This window comes from Poeciliopsis prolifica, unplaced genomic scaffold (assembly GCF_027474105.1).
Source record: "Poeciliopsis prolifica strain line A6 unplaced genomic scaffold, Auburn_PproV2 SCAFFOLD008, whole genome shotgun sequence".
NCBI lineage: Eukaryota > Metazoa > Chordata > Actinopteri > Cyprinodontiformes > Poeciliidae > Poeciliopsis > Poeciliopsis prolifica.
Genome location: NW_026562383.1, coordinates 16,283,745 through 16,310,752, shown reverse-complemented (window position 1 = coordinate 16,310,752; position 27,008 = coordinate 16,283,745). Strand labels below are relative to the sequence as shown.

Here is a 27,008-nt window from a genome sequence, read left to right as displayed (position 1 = left end):
TTTATTTTTTACCTCCACTGTACATGGACACGTCAGCATGTACAGTGGATTCATTTAATACATAAGCTAATGTTTTCTTGCAAAAAAAGTAGTGTGTGAAATAATTCAGTACGAGTGCTGTGGTTTTCAACAAGACACAGTCTAAGGCACATGTGTCATAATCGAGGCCCACAGGCCAAATCTGGCCTGCCATAATTATTTCAAGAAATTCAAGATACTAGTTTTGTGCTTAAATACTATTTTATCATTCAAATCAAATCTGCTTTATTTGTAAAGTGTCAAATTACTTCAGTGAGAAAGAATACTAAGAATGATCTTTTTTTTTAGAACTACTCATTGATTACAGACAACACAATAATGCTATACATTCTGCCACAGTACATGATTTTAAGATTATCTTGATGTGGCCCCAAATGAAAATGAGCTTCACACCATTGAAGATGGTCCTGTTGCTACAGTTAGCATTAAAATGACAGAGTAAAATTAAAGCTGTGAAGACAAATCAGCTCATTCATTTATGTATAACCTGTAAACTCAAGCATCTGAAATCCTCTTCGGTCCAGAGCCAGCTCTGTCTCGGTTGTTGCTTCCTGTTTTACGATGGCACCATGACATCTCCACAGGTCAGACTCTGTTTTTCTTGTGCTTTCACATGTTATAAAACAATAGTTGAAGTTATGCCGTCATTGTTGTCAGCAGAGGAATGCCACGCTTTTATTGTTTCTTCACATTCGGAATTTTCTTTTTCTCCTTTTACAAAGAAGGACTATACAGCAGAAATGTTGGCACTAGACGAAGGCAAACCCAAGCCCCCATGGGTTCGAATTGTGACCTGAGTGATGCCTCTCTTAGCAGGAGTGAGATTTGGATTGTGGCACCTCCAAAGCCATTTCCGGAGCTCTGCCTGGACCTGCAGCCAAGCAGATAAGGTGGTGTGTAAAGCATCTGTTTGTTCTTCTGGACATTTTATTGTCACAAAACCACAAATTTCCCACCTCTCCATTCATGAAGCAGTAAAGAAGTGCCACAACAAATCCCTGCAACACAACAGAAGTCACTTTAAAATCAGTCAACATAAGTAAATGCTGATTGTGAATACACTCAATTAGGAAATAGATGTCAATCTTTTATTGTGTAAATAATACACACAAAGAAATAAACAGAATAATTAACTTAGTTTGTTTCAGAGCAATATGCTGTTAAAAAGTCAGCTTGGAACACAATCTCTGCATTTTCATGTCTGAAAATGTTTATGCTGCTGGGATTCTGACCACATTTTCTAGATCAGCAAATCTGTATGCCTGGGAATTTAGCCGCTATGCTTTTAACATATAAACAACATAAATCTAAACATAGAGCTCGTGGAAATGAGTTTTGTAAAATTTAGTATTTGTTCCAAACTCTTTGCGATATTTCAAGTCATATTTATTTCTCTTTTTTTGTATTGCAACTCTTCTCTAAATTCATAAAGAGCTCAACTGCGCTAAGGTTTTTGAACCAAAATGCTAAGTGGTTATTGACTTTTACTATACTTTGTTTAAATGTTGCATTAACATGCTCCACTCATAATCCAGAGTGGCTACAGAGTCCATCAGAGAGGATGTCTCTTTTCCGCTTTATTTATGAACAAATATACTCTAAACAGCGTTTGCAAATACAAATCTGATCCACTTTGATAAACTCACATACATATATTTACGAAATAAAATGGTCAAATTGGAATATTTCTCAAATTGTTTTTACATTTAAGGTAAAAGTGAAGTTAAAACCCATTTATATATTCTAAGATATATACATTTTTTATAAATTTTATATAACTCTTGTGCCTAACTTGTCAGGCACAAGATATGTTGGTTAATTTTCTTAATTTTTCACAGAATATTTTAGTTAAATTTTTTTTTAATACACTGCCTCTGAAAAATGTAATTGCTAATTAAAATGTCAGTTTTTTATACTAATTCTATTCAGCAGAAGAAGAAAAAATCTCTGAGGGGAACAGCAGTTGCAGTTGCTCTTAAAACATATTTTGTTGAAGCACCTTTTGGCCTAATTTCACCTTCTCCTCACACCTGTTATCAATTATAGTGAATCTGATTGACCTGAAATGTAGTACTGCAGTGCAGCATGTACTCATTTGTAACCTTTTGCGAAGCATGAAGAAAACAAAAGTATCAAACCATAGACAGTGTTGCATTTATACAATTTCATAGTGAAGTCAGCGATCTACAACAGAAGATGTAGGACAAGAGTGAGAGACATTAAATGGACATTTCACCAACCTTGATGGTAAGGTTAGTGAAATGTGGAACTACCAAGAGTCCAAACAAATACAACATATGCTGCTTAGATTCTTGGTGAGTATTGGTTTTGTTTTATATTTGACAAAAATATTGTGTAGCTTATGAGTCAGATTTGTGAAACAGAAACATTTTCTCACACAGAAAATATTCATCTCCCAAAACCTGGCAGATTCAGATTTGAAGGTTCTAGATTAGATTTTGGACATGCTTTGAACGGCTCTTTTAGTTTTGAACTTAAGTTTTTCTCACTTAAGAGGGACAGAGTCGCATGTCGGGTTGCGCTGTTGCGGTGTATGTGTTCTAATCACACACATGATTAAAAGAACCTTTGAAAGGAGATTGGCTCTGGTCATGCCACAAACATTTACACTGATTTTCATCTGACTGAAAATCAGTGTAAATTTTAATGTGATAGGGACGACCATAGTTGAGTCAACAGGGACCTTCAAAAAAATGATTGTAGCATGAGAATGGCTTATGAGTCTCAAAAATAATTCAAAGACAGGTCTCAAATTAAGCTAAAGCCAGTTTTTCTATAAAAATATGCCTACAGGTGGAGGATAGTCCAATCCTAGCAGGTTGCTAAACGAAGTCTGTAAAACCCCCTTCATGACAGATATGCAAAGAGGAAGCCGTTTCTCTCTAAGAAAAATATTAAAAAGTTTTCCAATATTAAATGAAGATTAGACATCAATGTATGCCATTTTATAGGTACAATGTGCCTGGAAAATATGTAATACTCTAGCTCCATTTAAAAATGTTGCATACCTGAAAGGATCCCAGGCCCAGCTCGATGTACAGTCTGGCAGCCACTCCAGTGTTCTCAGGTAGGAAGGCAAACACAGTGTAGTGCATCCCAAACAGAGGAATGAGGAACAGGGTTGATTTAGCCAGCCGCCTGATGCAAAGACAAAGGGATCAAAAGAATATTTGACAAATTTGACAAAACTTAGGCCTCATGGTAAATAGACTGGATTTACATAGTGATTTGCTAATTGTAACAAACCACTTTCCACCTTTAGCCACAGTCACTCAATCGCACTGCTCACACATCCATTTACACAGATCAATGAGTAACTTGGGGTTGATTGCCTTGCCCAGGGGCACATCGATATACATTTCAGAATAAAGTTGGAGTCAAAACCCACAACTTTGAGCTCTCTCAGTTGCCATCTGTTTAACCTTTAGAATAGTATAGAACTCTGTTATAAGACTGACAGTGAAAAGCAAAGTAAAACAAAATTAAGTATTAGGGCAATTTTTATGACAATAAATGGAGGTTAGAGATGTACAACATATAGGCATCAACAACGATATCGAACGATGTCGGTTTATTTTAAAGATATCTTTATCACTCCAGTAAGTAAAATCAGACTAATGACAACAATTTTTCATTTCCATCTTATTACAATTTGTGTTTCCAGAAGGGAAGGGAGTCAGCCATGTGGTCATGTGACACTGATATTGATGCAGCACATGATTAGGTGTTTAAATGAGGCAGGCACGTGATATCGGCAGTGTTCTAGCTTTTATATGATGCTGAAGGTGTACAATTTTGTAAAGTATATATGTAAATATCGGTTAAAGGCCATAACTGCAGTATTATTGTTTATCAATATCTGTCAAAATTTTTATATTGGTGCATCCCTATTGGTGGTGATTAAAATGCCAAATAGGATTTATTTAAATGCAAGTCAAGTTCAGATTGAATTACTGATGCAATAAATATAAATAGCACAACTTATTCAAAAACAGTAACCTGTAAATCATGTTGTTTTAATCTGCTTATTTTACAAAGACAAGATAAACATTTCATTTCAGTGAAACAGAACAGTGAGAAAGAAGATCAATTTATTAAGAATCAAACAGCCAAACTAACTGATAGTCACTGAAACTGATAGATGAGATTAAATAAATTATTTTACTACAGCATAAATCCACCTTTATGTTGACCATCTCACCAGTCACACAAAACAATAAAAATCAGGGTTTTAACGTGACTGCTTTAAGATTTGAAATACAAAACCCACCTGGATGTTTCATGCTTACAATAGGATTGCGTTTTTCTTTAGTCACACCTGTGCTTTGTGTCTTTTTGTGCTCATGTCTCTGATCCACCTGAATGAGGCTGAAATTTGCAAGGCAGAAGTGAAGCTTTTGAGCATGTTAAACATTCATTGAATGGGTGGAACAATTCTGTCGCACAGCGATGAAAGAGACGTCTATTTCTAGTATCTAGATTCTATTTTTATTTGCTCTGTTTTGAGATGAATTCAGCTCGGCAAAAATCTCCCCCAGTCAAACTGCTAATACGGAAAATACAGTCATTCAGGTGAAGCAGTATTTCTGGGTTCTGTGTTGTACTGAATTAAGCAATTTACAGATTAACCAGCAGGAAAGAGACCATTCATTTTGTGAAAGGATTTTTACATTGTTCTCTTGATGCATTGTTTGCACAACTGTTTTCAATCAAGAGTAAAATGTATCTATTTATCTTATAAAATACTTTCTGTGATTTTTAGTCATGTATCGCATGTGCATATTTGTTTTAGTTGTATTTGTTGATTTTAATAGCTTCTTTGAAGAGCAGAGCTCAACTAATCTCCATAACCCTGATAATCCGTTTCCTGGGGAAATTATTTCATGTTGTGTTTTTAGAGTCTGTGTTCAGGCTTAATGTGCTGTGCTTCTTTGTTGAGACTTACATGAAGTGACCAGTGTCGCTGTTTCCTGCCATGGCTGAAGATTTAAGCTTTTGCACCAGAATCCGGATAACGTTTATGAAGATGACTATGTTGACCTGTCAGAAATATATGCACAAACCATCAACATCAATCAATAGTAGTTTATATAAAACCCAAAGCCTCTATTTTTTTTACAACCAAGTCATTTATGTAAAATTTATATACAAATCAAAGCTTCTATGTTATTCTGATTGTGTGAGTGGGGCTGTTTATGTAAATTATGTCACTTAAAACTGAAATTCTTCTCCTGCCAGAATGCTGCAGCTTCATTGTTGGTAATTTGGGAAGCAGGTCTCTGCCACAGCTAGAGGAAAAACCCAAAGTGTGGTTAAAAGAGAAATCAGACCAACATAACAATGATTTCAAATTGTTCAATCTCAGTAGAGGTTAAAAGGCTGTTAGTCAGTCTACAAACTGGGAAAATGTGCAACTTGGTATTTCCTTTTCTGTTTGAGTCGCATAAGGAAATCCAGTCTCATAAATAATCAGCCCTGATTTTAAGCAACAAAAGTTGAATTCTCTCCAAGCAATTAAACTTATCTAGGGTCATTCTAAACTTCTTATGAACTTATTATTTCTTCAAACTGCAAAACCACAATGAGAGGTTTTGAGTACAAGAGTTACAAGTTTTGAGAAGAAAGACATGAAATCCTGTTTTCAGAGTGAAAATGTGTGCTTTTGGATTATGGCAGACAAATTGCTCCGTACAAATAGAAGTATGTGAATGAAGCAAAAAAAACGAAATAAAAAAAACCACAAAAATCATTTGTCATGTTGCAACAGCTTCACAGCTCATCACTCACCAGCAGAGAGCCTGTTATTGGTCCCTTAATGATCCACCAAATGCCAACGTTGTCATTGTCATCCCAACAGCTGCAAAGAAAGATAAACTGCTTCAGCTTAGCATGAAATGAGCAGCTTTAATGTAACTAATATCAAGAAATAAAATAAAGTTTACGACACCCTCTGTCATCATAGAGAAATCTGGTCAGAACCCAAAGAATGAGAACCAGTGATGGCAATCCTTTAAATACAAAAGCACATAAATTATGCATGTTAGATAAAATATTGACATGCTGTTAGAGCTAAATAAATCTTCATAGGACATGACATTATATTTACTCTGCATTTTAAATTTATCTTTGTCCTACTTGCATCACATTGGTTATGTAGGTATCTGGTGCAGTCATAAAATCAGGTGAAGCAAAATAAATAGCGTAGAAAATGTTATAAGTTAATGGCGCTTGAAAAGTTATTTTTCTCCTTGTCAGCAAAACGCCTCTGTAGCTTTTCTAGTGTCATAAAGAAGTGGAAGGTAATGTGGACTTTTCAATTGACACAAAAATGTAGCTAGTTGCCTTTTATGCAAGCATTGTTAATTACCATGAATACCCCAGTCCTACCATAAAACCTGGTGTGGCATCTTTATTTATATTTTTAAGGGACAGGGAAACATTTTGATTTACAGGGCAAAACTGCTGTAGGAGGCTGCAAAATACCATGTACCTTTATTGTACTTAATTACATCAAATCCAAATCAAACATATAGGTTTATGGTTGACAAATTGTAAAGATACAATTTGTCAAAATACTTTTGCAATGTCTTTCATTTTGATTAATATTCATTTTCATACAACTATGAAACCCATCATGGTTAGACTTTATCCAGTGTTATCCCCGAATATAAAGTACACTTGTACATTTTATATCACCTTAGGAGGTATTTTCAAAACTGGTGAATGTTTGAAACGTTTGATCTGATTATAGTTCAGGAGATTCCTCTAAGGGGTCACTAAAATTAATTGGAGAGGGAATGCAGAATGATTTTTCTTTTTTTCCTTAAGCCTTCACCGACAAGGTTGAAGGAAATTCGTTTAATCCTCAACAAGGTTTGATGGACGGAGGCACAATGCGTTCCTTCTTTATCTCCCGTCGCAGCAGGTGACGCTCTCCTGAACTCAAATCTTCGTGTCTTGCAGGCACTGGCTTGTTTGTGAAATGCCATGGCACGGTGAAGCTTTTCAAACAATTTCACTAAAGCTGCTTATAAAACCTCCTGAGTTGGAGGCATTGTGTCACCCTGAATGCAGGCAACCCAACTATTCTTTAATTATACTGACACAGGGTCTGCACGTTCATCCCCAAGGGTCTGATCCATCCTGTTGCTGCACTTCATCCCATCTAACCGCGGATTCCAGTTGAATCCCTGACATGAAGACCCCATAAGCAGTGCTTGTGTGCAGCACTAGCTGAACATAACCTTAACTCATTATTGACATTACAAGAACAACAAGCCCAGTGTGACCTGTACACTTTTGTTACCTGCTGTCATTTTTGTTGCATCCAACTTTTAAGAGCTTCTCAGTAAAAGGAAAAAAAAAGTGGTGTGCCTTTTTTTTAATTATTATTTTTTTTACTGTTAACCCTACAGCTTCTGACAGTAACCAGGCAGACGCTACCCTCTTATTGTGGCTGAGTAATACTGTAGCATATTGGTGGCAGAACAAATTAAATAAATGGGGCTTGGAAGGTTTCAGAATAGGTAAATGTAGGATAAGGTAACACAAGACTGCAAGAATAAATTCAAAAACAGGATGTTGTTTTGTTTGGAATAACATGCTACAATAAGAACTCTCATTACATTTGTGTGAAGAGCTCAGAGAAACAGAAGAAATAACATTTACATGAAGTGCAGTCGTATCTGCCATCAGCCGCTGTGAGAACATCCTGTCAGCAGGCTTTGAGGAAGCTGATTATCTGAAAATAGATTATCTGTCTGAAGGAGACAGAACTGTGTGCCAACCTGAGTAAAATGAAGAAAAACTTTACATTTTCTAAAACTTCTTATATTTTTATAATAACAAAATCTGTTTTCATTTAAATGTGGCACAGAAACAGTTTTTTTTTTAAATAAGGCAAAGTCTTTTAATTGGCTAATAATTACTGAGCCATTACGTTCCTGCACCATTCTGCTTGATTCTAATCTCGCTTCACAGCTCAGTCTGAGCTTTCTCCCATTGAGATGGATTCCTTCAGTAGCATTTCTACTGAGCCAATCATAAGGTAAAGTTGTGAAATGATATTGATGTTCTGTGTTTTAAAATTGTAATCTGCCTGTAGTTTTAGCAATACATGAACAAAGCCAGTCAATCCTTGTTGGCCACACTTCTGACTATTGAATTAACGTTCAGCTCAGCACTTTTATTTTAAAGTGGAGGACAGTTGTTTAGAGAGCTGCCAATTTCCAGTAAGCTTTATCAAACTGGCACATCACATACATTACTACTAAACAATTGGGAAAAGTTTAAAGCTTGAACAGAGTCCACACCTCCAAGAAGCAATCGTTGGAAGCTCATTGGATATCCTGTGAGTTCTCCCAGCAAAATGACCATAATGTTGTTAACAAATATGTTTTTCATATGTTGCTTCGACATTTTACAGCTCCATGATGTAAAAGCAAGTTTACAGCCCCAAATTATTGTTTTCAGTCAGAAAAAAATAGGACCTTTGGCTTATATAGTAAGCTAAAGGTAGCATGAAATGTGCAGTGTAGCCCTGTGTTATGAAATTTATGAGTGGATGATATTAGGTTTAGCACACCAGGGCCACGCAATGCATAGTCTGTGATGAGTTTGACATGTACAGATGACTGCTGCCTTTCTTACTCACCCCATCCGATGAGAATGTACCACCAGAAGTATTTCCTCTGAGAGACGAAAGTGAGGGCCAGGAGGGTCTGCAGATACATGCCCTCCACCAGCAACCAAAAGTAATTGGCTAGGATGCTGAACTGGAAAAAAGCCACAGCTGACTTGCACCCAGCCTGGAGGATAAAAATAGACACAGAGTTAAAAGCATCCATTTATAAGAACTACAGATGAGCTCGTAACTATCCTGAATCAATGCTTTTGCTTTCAAACTCGATCACGTTTTGCTTTTCACTTATAGTTACTTGAAAGATAATTTGTTAGAACAAATTCAACTAGACCCAGCATTATTTTGATCCAAATTTGTCATCCATTCAATGACACTAACAATCATTTAAAAAACAGTTATGTATATTTCTTAATGTGTCCAATTTGTTCATGCAACTTCCAACATTTTAGACTTTATCACCATAAAGTCCATTAATTAAACTGCAGACAAGTTCTTGTGTTTCACTGAGAGTTTACAGAGATATGAAACTCAAAAAGGGCATTAAAGTAAAGTATTAAAGCTGTGAGAAAAATTATGGGCATTAAACTTGCTCCTGTACTCTGCAACCATCAAGAAGAAAAATGTAATTTGTGAAATTAAAAAGAAAAAAAAAGAAGTCAATTAATAACTGCTGTTCGCAAGTCCAAACAAAGTTATTAGGGATCTATTTGGGATTACAAAGAATATAAAATTATCATTTAGGGCAAGTTGAAGTTTTAACATAATGTATGTTAATGTGATGCCTTATCTGATGATTTGAATCTGACTTGATTTATTTCCAAATATTTTTCTTATGATGTTGCTATGGCGAGTTTAAATATGTTGTCAGATATCCTTCCATGGTCTTAGATGGAACAACAGATCTACTATTTAAAGAGTGCAATTAAAATTCTCACACTTCTCTAACACATTTTTCATTGACTGATTTGGCCCTCCTGCGGTGGAACAGCCTACAGAGGAAGAGAGGAACTTGTGTAGACACTCATAATGGCCCCGCATTGTTTAGAAAATCTTGTGTTTGCTTGTCCTGTCTGCTTACTACTCCTGCCATCTCAAAGATGGATAACTTCTGCTTTTTGCATTCTGATGCTGGGAGAGTTCACCAAAACAATTTCTGTTTTTGTTGATGGTTAACGCAGACCAAGTGCAGTCAAAAGAGCTGAACACCTGAGCTGAATGAGATAGACTGAGGCTGGCTCTATGCAAAGCTATTCCCCAAAGCCAACTCGAGTGACTTTGTGCCAATGCTTCTATATTCTCCACATTGAGAGAAATAGGTGACGTACTGGAGCTTGCTGCTTGTGTGACTGAAGGATGAAGAAGAGACTGACAGGAGGGATTTGGTTATTGATTTGCCAAGTGAAAGTCTAGAACACAAGAAGTCCACTTGGATGAAATTGTCTGCCATTTTTCTGTCTTTTGGTTCCTATTCCTCTGGAAGGTCACGTCATATCAATATATTCATATATATATATACCTGTTGGCATATTTATTTTATATTAATTTTTTTTGTTGTTTTTTGTAAAAAAAAAAAAGTTATTTAAAGTGAGATTTTCTTTTGAATTCCCATCTTTGTCCCTCTTTTTGCTGTTAAAACCTTGTCATAATCCAAGTTATGAAAAATTCCTCGATTAATTCGCAGGCTTACCGTAGAAACAGAGCAGTGGTCCAGAGTTTCATCTGCAAACAGCACAGCATCCTTAATGAACACAGCACTGGCTCTCAAGACGAATGAGGAAAACAGGTTGATGTGGATGTAGTTTCTGGTACAGCGAAACTTCCTGTGCATCCCAACACAGAGTCACACAATAAGGGTCTTCTTATATTGTCTATGCAAACGAATACTCTTCAATATACTCAGAAGTTGGGGGCAAAAAAAGTGTAGGAGAGATAATTCAGATTTCAGATATTAACCACAATGTAAAGTGACCAAGGATCCAGGTATTGATTTTTTTTTTTTTTTTTTTTTTAGTTCTGTCATATCCGTATGCATTCTGTGCTGTTGTGCCCTTACCTGAAACCTGCAAACACCACTATAGCTGTAAGGAGAGTGGTGAGTGAGGTGGCGTATCCTACAGTGTAGACCTGTCTGAACGTATGGAGGTAACTTGTCTGGAAGAAGAAAACTCAAGATTAAACTGAAGAAAGATGTGAGGCAAACAGATCTGTAAGTTTCCCTTTTAAGAATCCTGCTGCAGATGCATCGATAATACAGCGTCATCCATTGGCAGGATTTCTGTGAAAGAAGTCCAAGCTAAAGAAGGTGAGCATTGAGAAAGCATGATTCCAACAAAGTGTGTGTGCATGTGTGTGTGTGTGTGTGTGTGTGTGTGTGTGTGTGTGTGTGTGTGTGTGTGTGTGTGTGTGTGTGTGTGTGTGTGTGTGTGTGTGTGTGTGTGTGTGTACCTCAGATTCAGGCTCGCTGTCATCGCTGAAATGACAGGCGTCTTGATAAGTTGGATACATTTCAGACCAGCCATCAGCAGTGCAATTTCTGTAAACATACCCTGACAAAAGAGCAGACAGCAAGGATGTAAAGAAAAGATGGGAGGGGGCGGGCACATGAATTATGACTGCATTTGCACAAAAACTCCAGATATCAGAAAACCCAATTTTAATGTGATAGTCAATGTAAAGCACAATTTTTATGCATATTCCAAGCGCTCATGTAGTGTTAATTTTATTTGTATGGAGCAATTCACAATCTTCAGGGAAGAAAAGTGTATAAAATTCATAGTCAAGAGTGTAAAAACCAGTATTGTCAAAATAACATTTAGCTCAAGCCAACTTATTCCAGCACAAATTAATCAATCACTTGTGATAGTTATCCTTTTGTCCTTCACATTAAGGACACAAATTTTCAATTGACAGTATTCAAAAGTGGATTAAGATGTTAACTGTAGCTCAAATGTGGACTAGAAAATATTCCCATGTCATCACACTACCAGCACCAGACTAAACTGCTGATTCAAGTGAGAGTGGATCCATACTTCTGAAGAAAATTAAATTATTTTGTGTGCAAAACCCACGACAAGCAGTTTCAGGAAACATTTGACCAGCCTATCTGTCCAACATGATGGATTCAAAGTCATGTAAATCATTCTTCTTCACCATTCTGATTCCTTCTGTACATGGAACCAGTGGGAGCCCAAATATTTAAAACGTGATTGATCTTTGTTTGGATGATCTGCTATTCAGTGTGGTCCACTGTTTCGGTGATGCCAAAGGAGAAGTGAGTGTTACTAACTATGACTTCTAATGAAATGTAGCATTAATTAACAATACTGCAAGGAAAGTGGTAACATTTTAACAGATTTTCAGGTTTTAGATAATGCCAAACACTTTTACTCTCAATCACTGTAAATAAGAAAATGTAATTTAAAATAAATGAATACGTATATGAAAATACTTATATTAACATCCATTTCACCTTATAGTAATGGTATGACATAACATTTTTCTTCAGAAACACAAAAAAGACAAGAATTGCATTATATTAATTAAAACTACATGACAACATTTCAAACTCTTCCTGTCAAAAACATCCCAGGGCAGTGTGTGTTCATGCCAGCAAACATGCATGAATAATTCATACTATGTTTTTCCATTACTATCCTCACTTTGCTTTAGCATTTTGATTATGTTATGTATAATTAACCTTAGCGGCAAAGACATTGTGCACAAGAACAAGTTTCAAACACAGTATTCCTCATCTTAACAGCTGATTAGATGTTGAGTACAAGTGTTTCATTTATTTATATTTTAATGAGGTTGAGCATTTGATGAGCTATGCAAACCAACCTTGATTGCTGGAGAAATGCTGGAAGACCTCAGAGCAGGATAAATTGACAACTTGCCCAGCTTCGGCCCTAAGCCAGCATCCAATCTCATCCCATTCTGTTTTACATCCTGCAAACAGACGGACGAAAGCAGAGGGACAAGTCACTTCAAATCTGTCAGTTAGCACCGGTCATTATTGTATTATTGTGCATGAAAGAGAAATGACAAAGCTCATTGGTTTTCTGGGATGGACCATTCCAGAACCATTCCAGATGCTTATCATTAATCAGCTTTATTTATTCTTAAACCAGTAAACTGATCAGATCTTTAATAGATAAATAAAATGCCAGAAAGGGAGTTCCTACAGGATCATTATTCAAAAAACATATCAAATCTGGTTTTGGGAAGAATAATGAAGTCTAACATTAAACTAAAAGTCCTGATCTTTTACCAATTGAAATTAACTATAACATATCCATACCGAAGGTGACTGTATGTAAACTTCTGATCACCTTGTGCAGTAAAACCATGTGGATGTTAAACAAATGTTAGTCTGTGACAGATAAATATTTAGACTACCATTTTTGCCAATCAAGGAATAGGAAGGAAAAATACATTTTCAGCCAGAACAGCTGAGGCAGATTTAATCTGTTGTTTACACCACAGGAAAAGCCAGAAGGCTTTTCCCACTCATAATCACTGTTTGCACAGATTTTGGCAGTCCATTAGATATTTTTGGGTTTACTCCAATGTGACTGAATGTGAGGAGTAAAAAAGGATCATGAATGAACTATTCCCAAAGGATAAAACCAAACTGGCACGTCAGGTGTTTTCTTCTTTTAAGCTTTTGAGATCTTAAATAATTGTAGAGAAACTATAGAATTATATAGAAATGTCTTTTGAATATTTTTCTATTGCTGAAAAACAGAAAATGTGAAACGCCAGCTGAGTTAAAAAAGAACAACACGAGAGCTGCATTCTCTAGGTTATTTAAATGAGTTTCAGATTTCAGACTATGCATTTAGACATGCTGGTGATATACAAGCAAAAATGTGTTTTCTCTCAGCTCCTTATTTCATTTTTACCAAGCCTCTGTATCTAATCCATTATCAACTCTATCACTCCATCCCATATAAATAAATTAACTATTTCCCTCCTTTTACGTAATCATGTGTACATTTTGTCAGTTTTAGTGTAACACGAGCAAATGTTATTGGAGCTACAGTGTGTTACTGTTCACACAAACCCTGGATTATTTACCTCAGCATCTTCTGTGTTGCTTTCAGCCTGACTCACTCAAATATTCCTGAAGCTGTGGCTCAGAAGTCGTGTTCTTCCAGGTTGGTTTTTATGAGACAGACTGTTTTGCTTTGAGGTTGTGAAACATTAAGATTTTTTTACGCAGCATGTGGCAAACGCCATCAAATGTTGATGTTACATTTGTTACATGCAGATTATGGGTGTGCCTATCCGAAAAGGGAGATTCTCAGATATATCTTTACAGCATCGCATATCTGGTTTTATGTGCACTGGCTTCAGACAAAGGCAGGAGAGTGAAAGGGATCAAATTTAGCAAGTGTACGACTACACAATGAAGGGAGATCTGTCTTTTCAAAGAACGGGAATCAAATTGTTGTGCTTGTTTGGTTTAAACAATGCAAGACTTTTTAAGAACATAACTGTTACTGTCTTGTTTCCAAGCAACTACCCTAGATCTCTGTTTCCAATCATGCATTTGATGATTTTGGTTCAATTGATGGTTTGGTTATTCATCTTTCTTTTCATTTAGTCATAGGGCACCTTGCAGATGTATTTGTATCCCTTGAACTTTTTCACATAGTTTCACATCACTTTACTTTGATACAGCTAAAAAACTCCAGTCTTATAAATTGCCTTTAGAAAACATCTTATCAATAAATAGTGTTTAAATGTGTCTGTCCTTTGAGGGTCTCAGAGAACATTGCTCTGTTCAATGCATCATCTACAAATGGACATGGTAAGGCATAATTGCAAACTGCTACTAAGAAAGGGCCATACAATCAGTTGCCTATGGTAACTTAGGAGAAGCAGAAACGTGCTACTTAGGAGTAGTAATTTGCTCATAATTTACACTTTTAGGCATAAATGGAGTGGCAAAAATGATCCAAGTAAACAGTATGCATCATAGCAACTTGGCAAATGATGCTGTAGATTGGACACTCAAAGGACACTTCAAATATTGACCAGCTGTGTGGGTGATTCTTTAAAAACCTAAAATATTTTAGGTTTCCCAGGAAGCTCAGTAACATCTACAATATTTGGTTTGTTAGTCAAGAAAAATGTTGTAATGTTTATAATGCCTGCAGTTCATTTGGATCTAAAAATTCCTACAAGATTACCTTGTTGTTCTTATGTGTTTTCATTCACTCAAACTGCAAATTAATCACATACAGAAGATGAAACTAAGTCCTTTTCACACCTTTTCCTGTGGAGCTCATCTTGTTGTGAGAGGAGGAAATCCAATGAGGATAAGAAAATAAGAAGATTACACTGAGGGAACTGCACTTTGGAAAATAAATGACATATTAAGTTGCTTTTAGAGTATTTGTTTGAGTGTCGCTGGTCAAAAATAGAAAATTACATTTGCTATATCTTTACAAAGACTTAATTGCTGTCTGGGATTAGGAGATGTAGTTCTTCTGTACTGAGGCTGTTTAACCCTTGCAGGTCAAAAGTGACCCTTTACCATGTTTGCCTGTAGAAAAAATACGCTAAACGATCTTTTCCGACTTGAAATTTTATGACTTTTCCTAAACTGACCCCAACACCACTAAGGTATAAGGATTGTCTTATTGGTCATTTCTGACCCGCAAATTATAAAAACATTTAAACACCAGAAAAAGAGTTTATAGGCCACACACAAACTTTCTTTATATATATATATATACGCACCCACCACCACCCCCACAAACACACATATACACTCATATCAAAGAAACTTGCATATTTAACTTGCATTTTGACCTGCACCTGCCCTCTCAATCTGCTGTTAATAGAAGATGTTCATCTTGTGTTGAGGATGTTCAGCAAAAGAACATCTTCATGAGATGAACATAATCTTGTGACGATTTTCTGTACCTGGACTCTCGATCTGCATCGAACAGATGTTCAACACCTTATGTTGAGCAGAAGATGGTCTTCATCTTGTGTTAAACATCTCGTATAATTATGAGACACAACATAAGAGCTGATGTTAAATTGTTCACAAAATCAAGTTACATTTTGTTTTGTTGTGTTACGAGAGGTATTTTTATAATTCACTTCCTGAACCGCTGACTAAAAAGTTAAAAATTGTTGCTTTTTTGTTCCCTTCCAGTGTAATTAATTCAGAAGTAATTATTTCACATTTATTTAATTACAATAATAAACCTTTGCTGTGTGAAAGAAAACTGCTGCAACACTTGGTTTGTGGTAAACAAAAAAGAGTGTAATCCTGCTGGTTGTCTTTTTGTATTGTATAACAAAAGTGATTAAAAAAATGAATTAAATTGAGTTGAATTGATAAATAACAAATTGTTTCATCATGCTAGATGAATTTTGGATTTAAAATTCTATTAATTTGCTTTATTTTGGGGCTTTTGTTAGGTCGGGTCATTTTTAAATTGGTTTGAAGGAGCGTATTTCTGAGCAGCGTGAATGCACGTTATGTGGAAGGATCATCCCAGGGTTTACAGAGATTGGCTTTAATCTTGACACAATCCTAATTTAGGATGAGACAACATCTTCCAAAAACTGTGTCAACACAGCGATGGTGTGTTGCAAATGAAAGCCATTAGCAATGTCGTGTGTTCAGACACAGCTGTAATATTAATGGGACTAGATTAATGGCAGAAGAGCTGAGGGAAATCTGATTGAATTACTCAACTTCAGGTGCAAAAATCCTCTGATAAACCGAAGAGTAGAACTGAAATCATTTCCTGCAGTGAAGCAGCGGATAAACTGATTGAAAGTGAAAGAGGTAGACAGCAGAGTGCATTATTTGCCTTCAGGATTTGCATGCAGCACCAATTCATCACCAAGTCTCAATATGGAGGATTGTGCAGGAAATCCTAAATGTGGGTGTTCTGAAGCACATCTAACACTGCCTGGATATCACCTGCTTTTTCACACAAGCAAATCTGGTTAGATTGGATTTTCATTGAAGAAATACCAAGGTGTTTTGTAGGTATGCTAAAGTAAAATTTATTGCCAATCATATTCAAATGTGTAAGTCATTTTCCGTGCAAGTTACATTTACCTAGCAAGTGCTCGTTCATGCTTTAAATTATTCAATATTTTTTTTAGAGCAGCACAGCAGAAAAAACTCTAACATGGTATGAAACTTTAAAGGGGGGAAGAATTATATGAAATTGACTTTTTGAGCTTTACATCATGTTAAAGGTTTGTTTCCTCATCAGAAACAAACCTGCTTTGATTCTTGCATGCGTTTGAGGAATCCTTGAATGTTCCACCTCACAGAGCACTCCTCACACAAATCATACAAAATACCTCTCAGCCCAACTCTCCGAAAAACAGTTGTAAATGGCATAACAGAGAAGCATTTTTAGAATGTAGTGAAAGGCCATCCAATTGTGAAGTTACATTTCTTTTTGAGTTATGTTTGACGTACACAACTTTTTTATTTTTATTTAAATCAAGTCACTTCATTTACCACTCCTTAAAAACAATAAGATTGTGAAATCGTTTAAAAATTTTATCACAAAGTTACAGTGATGTGAATAAGTATTTTCTCACGACATATTTCTTCTGTATTTGCTACACACTTAAATGTTCAAGATCAATAAACAATTTCTTATATAAATACAAAATGCTTTTTTCAAAGTGATGTTTTTTTCATTAAGGAAAAAAGCTTCCCAAAGCAGTATGGCAATATTAGAAATTATAACTGTCCTGTCAAATCATTCATTAACTGATTGATGCTTCTTAAACTAAAACCTTAACGTTACAAACTGATACCTGCACATTGTGAAGCAGGATTTTCGAGAGAGACGATTTTATTGTTCCGTCAATTGTGACACGTCTTCCAAGTTCCTAAGCTTTGAACTCATTTGTCCTTGAATTTCTTCAGATCTGGGCATGATTTGTTGCATTATGAGATATTTATCCTACATCATGTTGTCTTTAGAATGTGGTCCTGGCAATAATCAAGGATGTTTCTAATTTCACTTTCACAATGTTTAGACAATTGCTGTCAACTTAGAACTTAAAAAGGCAGCTAATTACTTTACCACAAGCCTATTCGTTTGGACAAGTTTTTCTTTAAGTGAAGCAATTGATTATCTATTTAAGTCCATCAAAAAGTAAAACTGGAATATTGCTACAATGAGGGAAGTATGTTTTCAGAGCATTGTGTGAGTTAAACATCAGTAAGTTCCTTAATGTGAGTGGAGGATGTGCTTTCGTCATTAACATGCAGCTAGATTCTCAAGTTCCTTGCAGATAACATTTGTGCAAGTACACTACTTGACTTTTTGTTTAAATCCCTTCAGGATCTTTCAGAAAATGACTTTCTTGCTGTGTGCAACCTTTGCACAAATAGAGCACTGCAAGAGGCCTCAACAGTCCTGTCACATTCAAAAACAGAAACCTTTTCTGTCTTTGCCATGAGGAGGGTCATGACAGTGTCGATGCCTGAAAGAAAATTACATGAAAACTATATCTATGCACATATTTTGCCTTTTTAAGGCTTTGGTTGTTTTGATCGGTTGTGAAAAGGCTTGTTTGATTTTAAATGCAGTTTTTAATAAAATGTCTCCTCAGTTTGCTTTATCACTTGTTCCCCTCTCTTTACTGAAATCCTTTTTATTGATCTTATGTAATAAACAAACATTTACAACATGCCAGCCTCTTTAGTAATCAAGAAGCATCAGAGCTTCACTTTTAAAAAAATAATTGCATTGATAAATTAACTTAACATTCCAATTGACATTCCAATTTATCAAGACAAACTGTTTTTCACATAAGTTTTTGTTGCTGTGATAACATATTAAAAAAAAGAAATGCAATTTTTTCTTCTTTTTTTTCTTATAGTGACCTGTATGGAACAACTTAAAAGTATATCAACTTAAATGCACATAACTGTATTGTAATAGCTGAAATGTAAAAACCGTCAAAAATGTGATCTTCTTGCTCTTTTTTGCTTTTTTTTTTAGCAAAACTTCAGGCGTTCCTCTGGACATTATTGTAGTATGAAAAACATAAAATATTTACGTGTGGAAGCTGGTTGCAAGAGCTCCTTATACTTATTTCACTCCAGATGTCCCCTTAAAAAAACTTGCTTTTTAAAGGCTTGAAAGCTAAACCCTTTAGCTTTTCTCCTGCACCACTGAAAAAAATTTTGGGACATCCTATCCCTTTGATAGAGTTGAGGCCTAGGATGAAATGCAATAGGTATTATCAGGTAATTAATTAATTAAATGAATAAATATAAACTAGTCTCCTTTTCTCTCATACAGTCAGCTTTACTGATTTGATTTGGTGTCTTGATAGTACACAGCAATCACAAGGCTAACACTAAGAAAATGTTCAGCAGAATTTGCCCTAGTTTCTCTAATTTTTGAGGGAAGCACAAGTTTAATTCAAGCTATGTGTGCTTATTTTGGATTCCTGATGTAGATAAAGTTGACAACAAGTTCAAATTAAGGTGGTGAAATATTTCCCAAAGGGAGTTCCAATCATCATGCTCAAACTCGCGTCTGTAAAATCGCGCAGAGAGCAAGAGATATGAAAAATGTGAAGAGCTAATTGTGAAAAGAAGTCATTTTTAGACTCGGATTAGAGCCACCAAAGAGAGGCACAATTATAGGATCCAACAGAAGTATTTGTTCACATTTATCCTCATGACAAAGCAAGAGCATACAAACCATACATTATGAAAATCCATATAGTTTCTGTGGGAATGACTTCTTTGTGTTTAATTACCAGCTGAGGGAAGCTTAAGCTGCATCAAGCTGTCAAGAGTTCAAAAAGTGACTGATGTATAAAGAGGCTGATGGTTCACTTCAAAACATAATTTTTAATGAAAATGTTTCTCCCGTCCCCTTAGCTGTGCTCCATTCTGAGTCCTTGATAAACAGGCAGCTGTATGGGGTGGGAGGGGGCTGCTCACTTTGCCACTTGAATGTCACCTCATTCTGGATTAACAGAGACGTATGAAATGACTTTGGACACAGACTGAGTCCTTTCAGAGCAATGCTGGTGGAGGAGCAGGAAGATGCCTGCAGTCCTCATTTAGTAAACCTCTCAATGACGTTTCACTTGTGAGTGCACGGCAGTTTTTTATATTTGAAATGAATGTTATTCTGTATTTCAACATAGCATGATGATGCCTTTTTGTTGTGTATCAATTTTAAAAAAAGTTTTCTCAGTTTATATCTTCATTCTTTGATATAATTATCAAAGAATGATATGTCAGAAAAAGACTGCTAGTTATTTTTTCTTCAATTTTATGGAATTAAGTCATTAACAAAAACAATTTGGAGTCTAATTTTGACATGATGTTTTACATAGGTAAAGTAAACATAATGTCTATTTTGACCAATTACCACCAGTAGTCACTGAGACCTACAATCTTGCAAAAAAAATTATTTGGAGCCTATTGATTTTTCCACAAATTTTCAAGTGATTTTATCTGACTTTTATGCCCCAGAAGAAACTCACAGTCTTGCAAATTGTGGAATGGATGTTTCACAGACAGCCTGAAGAAATGGCATCTTGGCAAGAAAAGAACAGATAAAACATCAGCAACGTAAGGAAGAAGACACAAACTCTCCAGGTACTTTTTGTACCTTATGATGACGTGTTTTGAATTTGTGCTATATAAATAAACTGATTTGAATTGAACTGACACCCCCCCCCAAGAGTTCAGGCTATTGAAATGAAATGGGCAACATTTTTATTTTTCATATGAGTAAATTTGGTAAAGATATTTCCCAAAAGTTGGTTCTACAAGATATTGACTCAGGAATCAATACCTGACAAATTCACACCACAAGTAATTTTTTTCATTTTCCTTCCACTTTGTAAGTATGTACTACTTTCTTTTTTATCACATAAAATACATTAAAGTGAGTGGTTGCAATGTGACAAAAGGCGGTATGTAATTTAGTGAAGGGTTGCATTAAACTCTGCATGACTCTGGAGTTCTGTACGGTCACATGCCACCAGCACATTGACTGGACACTGACGCTTCAATTCTATCAGAGAAATTCATCAACATTAATTTATTTGCGTAATGAGCCTTGGAGGACAACATTGCACCAAAGTACTGAGTAGCTTCAACCTCAATTAAGATCAAAGTAGTTATGAAATGTTAAAGATCATCATCCCATGTTGCTTGTCTGAGCCAAGTTCTAATATGATGCCAGTTCCTGAGACATTTGAGCCCTCAGGGAAATGCCAGGTTCACTAGTCTATTATAAAGTCAACTTGCCAGATTGGAAGGACAAGATGACGAGGCCTCACCAGGGGCATATTTCACATTGAGTAAATGATCAGTGCAATGGAGTTAAAATAAGGGAACAACACATATTTCAGCAAATCTCTTTTCTGATACATGGTGTTGTGAATGTCTCCATTTTTGTTTTGAAATTCTATCATAACCATTGTACATGTTACATCAGTTTATGAATTACTGTGAAAATCTGATCTCTGTCAGCTTATTCATAGTTTTTTTTGTCAGTAAATGCTGTGTGCATATCATGGTTAAGAATCAATTGTTACAACTATTTAATAAACCCTATTAGCCAATGTGTTTATTTTGCTCTTCTTTTTATCTAAACTTCACCCTCCCTCCTGTTCACCAGGGCTTCTCTTATCTTATATCTGAACAGCAGCATGAAAAACTCACAACTCCCACAACTATGTAATTTTTTTTTTTTTTTTTTTTTTTTTTGTTAGCTTTGTGCAATTTAGTATTTTTAAACCCTGTGCTTTTTATGAGATTTGACAGGACTTTCTAAAATGTTTTACTTTTGTCTTGCCAATCAGCAAAAAATAGTTTTTCTTTTTTTTTTGGTCAGCTGTGGTTTTGACATTGGAACATGAGTGCCATTTTCACTCAGTCTCTTTCTGTTGAATGATTAAAAACTAACCTAATTAACCTTAAGAGATGAATGCAGTGATGTATATGTTGTCTTCTTTTAGACCTCCTCAATGAATCGGTGATACACAATTATAAGCAATTGTTTATGCCAGGGAAGTTTTGCCATTGTTCAATGTTTTCTCCTTTTCTGTGTGTGGATCTCAATATGAGTATTTTGTCCTACTTTGTGTTGTCAGACAGGTTTTTATCTTTTATTCTCAGGTCTGATTGTAGCTAATGAATTTGAACTCAGCTTCCAAAAAATGTAATCAGTAACATTTAATCCATGACTGTATACATGAAATGATTACTTTTCCAATTCAACGAGAATTGTTTGAACCAGTCTGAGCTGCTTTTTTTTACTTCCCATGTTAGCTATGTCTGAGTTATGAGCTGTTTGATTATTTGAAACATTTGAGTATGACAAAGCTAGAAAAAAATTTGGAAATTTGTACTTTTTCTCAGAAATGCAAATCAATAAATTAGTAATAATAATAATTGTATTGTTCTTAAAAACTCAAGATTCACTTTTTCAGAAACTTTGACTGTTACGTGTAATCTATTATCATCACAATGCACAAAAAATACATTTATGAAATAGTATATCAGTTTTAAAAAATATATATTAATTAAATCATATTCTAATTTACCGTGAATCAAACTTGCCGATTTATAACTTTTCAAAAAGAATGCATCGAGAAATCTTTATATAACTTCAAATACTGAAATGACAAACTTCAACCAACATGTCTTTCCCGCTAGTATGTCAATTATATTTTCCTTCCCTGCTGCCAGTAGGCTTTATCTCCGCATCCCCAAACTCCTTGTTCTAGTTTAGCATTTATACTTTCGATTGAAATCATTGTCTCAGAGCGTCAGACTTTCACCGCCATCTCCCTGAGCGCCTGTTTGAGGGACAGGAGCCCCAGAAGCGCAGCATATCACACGGGAACCCACCGCTGTGATCGCTCCGGTTTTGCGCCTCGCTCCTTCTCGTCTGGCTGCAAATCTCTTGAGCCCTCAGGTGCTGAGCGATGATGGCACAGTCCGGATGAATTGCTTCACCCTGAAAATTAGACACACGTCCCAGTTATCTACAGGGACGAGGAGGCACGCTTCTCGCTTGTTCTCGGTGTGTTTGAGGCGTAAGAGGGTGATGCCATGAAGGGGGAGGTACGGAAATGGAGAATTCACTGAATAAATTACTAATCAGATTGGGTTTTTTTAATACGATTTTCCATCATGTTATAATGGAACAAACGGTCATTGAAATTTATACATTTATATCATAGAATTCGGCGTTCATGCCCCCGAAACCTCATGCGCAAACCTGTGCGCTGTCGGACCTCTCATTAATTTCCCTCATCCATGCTGACTGTCGCTTTGATTGAGGATGTTGTTGATGGATGCAGGTGGATAGAAAAGCAATAATGAGAGCCACGCAGCTGCATACTATCATGTCAGTCCAACTGTGACAAAAGCCCCAGGGAGAATCAGGGAGACGGCGCACAAAAAGGTTAACCACATTAGAAAAGCCATCGAAAATAAAGGAGAGTGTTTTCTATTAAAGGTGTCCAGAGGAACAACTTTTGTTGGACTTTAAGGTGATTTCCGCCAGTTATTGGTGTGCGTATTTTTGGCGCAGATAAGGGCTTGTTACTCACCATCGGCTTGGACCACAGCTGGAGGTAAAAGATGAGCAGGATGACTTTCTCATACCCTCCCTTGCAGTACATTCCTGTGCCCTCTGAGTGTCTCATCATTCGGCGTTGTGAGCGCAAATCCAGGTTTGTTTCGGGGCGCTTCTTAAAGAGTGACTTCCTCAGTACAAACATCCAATCTGTCGACCTAAAATAGACGCATCTTTGTCTTTTTCCCCCTCCTGACTATGATCTTCAAACTTGAGCTGCTGCAGTTGCTGCTGCACATCTGCGCACCCGGCACAGTGAAATCAGCTGAAGGAGAAGCTCCATTCAGAGACATCGGGGACGCCTCAGAGCACAGAACAGCCAATGGCCTATTTTCAAGTCACAGCGCGTACCTATGTTTTAAACTGGCAGTGGCTCATTTATTATTTTTTTCAATTCCCCCTTTATTTGTGTGTTGGCTGGCATTCAAATTGATTAAAGGCAAAATGTTCTCATGTTACTCACATGAGAATCAGATCCCATAAAACCTTATAAAAGTTAATAACAATAAAAGTATGTTTGGGTCCTGTGATGTTTTGAGCTGGGGACCCTAATTCTCCGATTCTCCACCGTAAAAAAAAAAAAATAAATTTGCAATAACAGAAAATGAAACGTTTTAGCACACATCAGTGATTCTCATGTATCTTATGTAAGACCTTTTATGGACGTAATGGCGTTTGATTATTTTATTTTAGAAGGCAAAAAGAAACTAAAAATGAGTACTTTTAGAATTAAAAATAAAACATGGAGAAAAAAATCTGTAGTTTTCAGAAGTTTTTAATTATTGAATTTTGTTTTATTAATTTATTTTTTTTTGCTTCATAAAGAAACACTGAAGTAAGAAATGGGAACCATAAATTTAATGTGTACAAGCAGATCTTCAATTAAAAAAAATATATGTATATTTTATGTTGATAAAAAAAATTACTGTTTTCTAAAATATAAAAAGCAACTTTAAAAGAACATCGCAGTTTTTGGGGCAGAGATATGTTCTTGTTTTTGTGAGCTACTGTTGTCACTGTCTTTCTTTAGACTAGTATAAAATCTTTTTCCTGCTTTGAGTGGACCTCAGTCTTTTGTGCTAAACAAATGTGGATTAAAAGTTTCCACATGTCCCATTACTAACTACATGCTTTTATATCTTAAATCCATTAGACTTCTTTCTTACCATTCAGTGGAACTTTAACCTCAAGGTGTCCATCCTTATATCTCATTGTCTCCATTCATCTCCATCAGTTCTTCTCTTCCCATGGATTTTCAACATTTATGTATCTTCAAATATAGCAACACCAAGAACTGATCCAAGCACCATTACTCTGACAGACCTGGCCCAGGATTTAAGGCAGCACTTTTTACGTCAGCAACACGTTTTCTTTCATGGAGGAAATAAACTCCTCCAGCAAAGCTCATCACATGGCAGCAGACCATGCAGATTAGAAAGAACTGAGTTATGCTCCTGTAGGAGTTATAAACTGACCCAGTTCCTGAAAAATAACATATCAAATCTGACCTAGAAAAGAACATAGACACACTATAAACAGGACATAAACTGGGGCAGGTCAACAAATTATGGCAGGTTATGGCAAAAGGGTTTTCAAAATGATTTTGGCAACAGAATGTCATTCCAATTTATTTGACTATATCAGAAATTTCTGCTATACAGATTTATTCACATGTGGTCTTTATTTCATTTCAATTAAAATCTATTACCAAGGCTTTGGTAAAATTCATAAAAACTGACGCCTTGCAGTCCCAAAGACTGATTAACGGTCATTTTGCTTTTCTGGTCCTTGAGGCTTGTTAGAACCATGTAGTCGGTGATTACTTTGTATAATGAAAAGCTAAGAAAGCGAAGATAAATATGGAGAAGAAGTTTAAATTTTTATTAAATTTTCATAACTGATCTTGATTTGGATGTGCTGCCTCCAATTTTGTATGTTCATCATTTCCGCTTGATGGTCATGAATGTTAATCTAAGCGGAAACTTACAAAAAATAATTCAGTGACTATTTATTTATTTAACATGACTGATAAAACTAGTTATTTTTATTTTTTTCTTATTTCAAGGCACCTGATTGTATTTTTGACCATACAACAACTTTTTTAAGAGTGGGGTAGTTCATATTGAGTGATCTACAAATGGGGTCAAATCACATAGTTCACATGTGAATGTAGATCAGGACAGGGCTAAAAACAACAAACTGTCCCCTACTGCACACCTTCCAAGAACAAGAAAATAGGACTCAACCTTCATACTCTGATCCAGTGTCTGAGCCAGGTGATCAATCAACAGAAACTCTTCATTGTAGACTTTTCATAAGAGCTAAACAGTGACTGCTCATAGGATGGGAAATTAGATTTGTAGTTTTGCAACAAAACTCAGCCCTTTAATGAGCCATAAAGTTAACACAGGTTTAAAGATACTCTTGTGTGTGAAAATAGTCACAACCACAAAACATCCATTTAAGCCTCTATTTATTTTGAGTTCTATTATATAGTTTTGTAAAAATAACCTGAAAAGTATGCCTTAATAGCAGCTAATTTCATTGCAAATGTAACTTTCTCTGGAATAATAGCTTTAAGTGTTTTGGGGTTTGTCTCCACTAGCAAAAGACTAAATTTGTTCCCATGTGCAAAACAGCTTAAGTCAAATCTTGTCATTGAATTAAAGTCTGGACTTTGACTGGGCCATTCTAAAACCTTAGCCAATTTTGATTTGAACTACTCTGTATCAGCTCTGGAAACCTTTGACATGTTTTCTTTCAGTGTTACTCAGTATTTGCCTCCAACTAGCTTCCATTAAAGTCTAAACCTCTCCCCTGTGCCTGTTGAAGAAAGGTATCTCCACGGGACAACACTATCAAGACCTCCAATAGGAGTGGAGTACAGAGGTTTTACTCATTTCTTTAACAAGTCCAAAGAGTTGGGACAGTTTTTAACACAAGTGAAACACTGACATAATTTGAATGTTCATATTCAAATTCTCATATCCTTAATAGAAAACCAAAAACTGTAAATAATAAAAGTATCTGGTAAATAAGCAAAAGGAGAAAAAAGTTTGAAAAACACCAAACAGCTTACCAATATTCTAGGTAAAGTCTGCTTCAAATGCTCATTTATTGTCTGAATTATTGATTAGGTATGCATATTTGTAACAAACACCTTTTATTATTGAAACCGAAAGTGGTCAGATTATTTTTATCTTCATTTGTCATTACAATGAACCAATGAATTTCTAAGTGGTAATAAATTTACCATAAAAATCTATGTAACAAAACTAAATATGAAGGGTGATATTATGCTTCTGTGTTGGTTTTCCTTTTTATAAGCCTGTCCACAAAGAATGACTAGAGGGCTTGTGGACCCTGAGACATGTTGTGAGTCAGCCCATGCAGTCGAACTGTACATGTGAAAAGTTTGCTTTATGGCCTAGATGTGAAATTAATTTGATTTGGTTTGACAGGAGAGCTTCAGTGGAGCAGAAGCAAATTATCGCTCCATGGCCTTATTCAGGCACCAGTTTTGAATATTTTAGACCTCTCAATGACATTTCAAATCATCATCATCAAAAAGAAAATTTACTTTAAAAAATAAACAAAATTCCACATATAATTACTGTGATTTATGCCAAAAGGTTAAAATATCAAAAGCAAGCTAATGTTACAAGAGATGGCTGCAA

General features: G+C 35.8%; 1 protein-coding gene across 2 annotated transcripts; it reads right to left on the bottom strand.

The window, feature by feature from the left end:
- Positions 1 to 265: 265 nt before the first annotated feature.
- Positions 266 to 23,593, bottom strand: LOC129361594 (pituitary adenylate cyclase-activating polypeptide type I receptor-like). Of its 2 annotated transcripts, XM_055032521.1 has the most exons (14): positions 23,306 to 23,593; positions 22,599 to 22,707; positions 12,542 to 12,649; positions 11,147 to 11,247; positions 10,755 to 10,852; positions 10,389 to 10,521; positions 8,714 to 8,867; positions 6,008 to 6,068; positions 5,848 to 5,917; positions 5,006 to 5,100; positions 4,331 to 4,428; positions 3,069 to 3,198; positions 996 to 1,037; positions 799 to 910 (listed from the first exon to the last, which is right to left on the bottom strand). In XM_055032521.1, the coding sequence occupies exons 1-13, from the start codon at positions 23,474 to 23,476 to the stop codon at positions 1,004 to 1,006; spliced, it is 1,362 nt and encodes a 453-aa protein (XP_054888496.1). In that variant the 5' UTR covers positions 23,477 to 23,593; the 3' UTR covers positions 799 to 910; positions 996 to 1,003. The 2 variants fall into 2 exon arrangements, with proteins under 2 accessions (XP_054888498.1, XP_054888496.1); XM_055032523.1 differs by lacking the exon at positions 4,331 to 4,428 and having other exon boundaries at positions 266 to 910.
- Between the last annotated feature and the right edge of the window lie 3,415 nt (positions 23,594 to 27,008).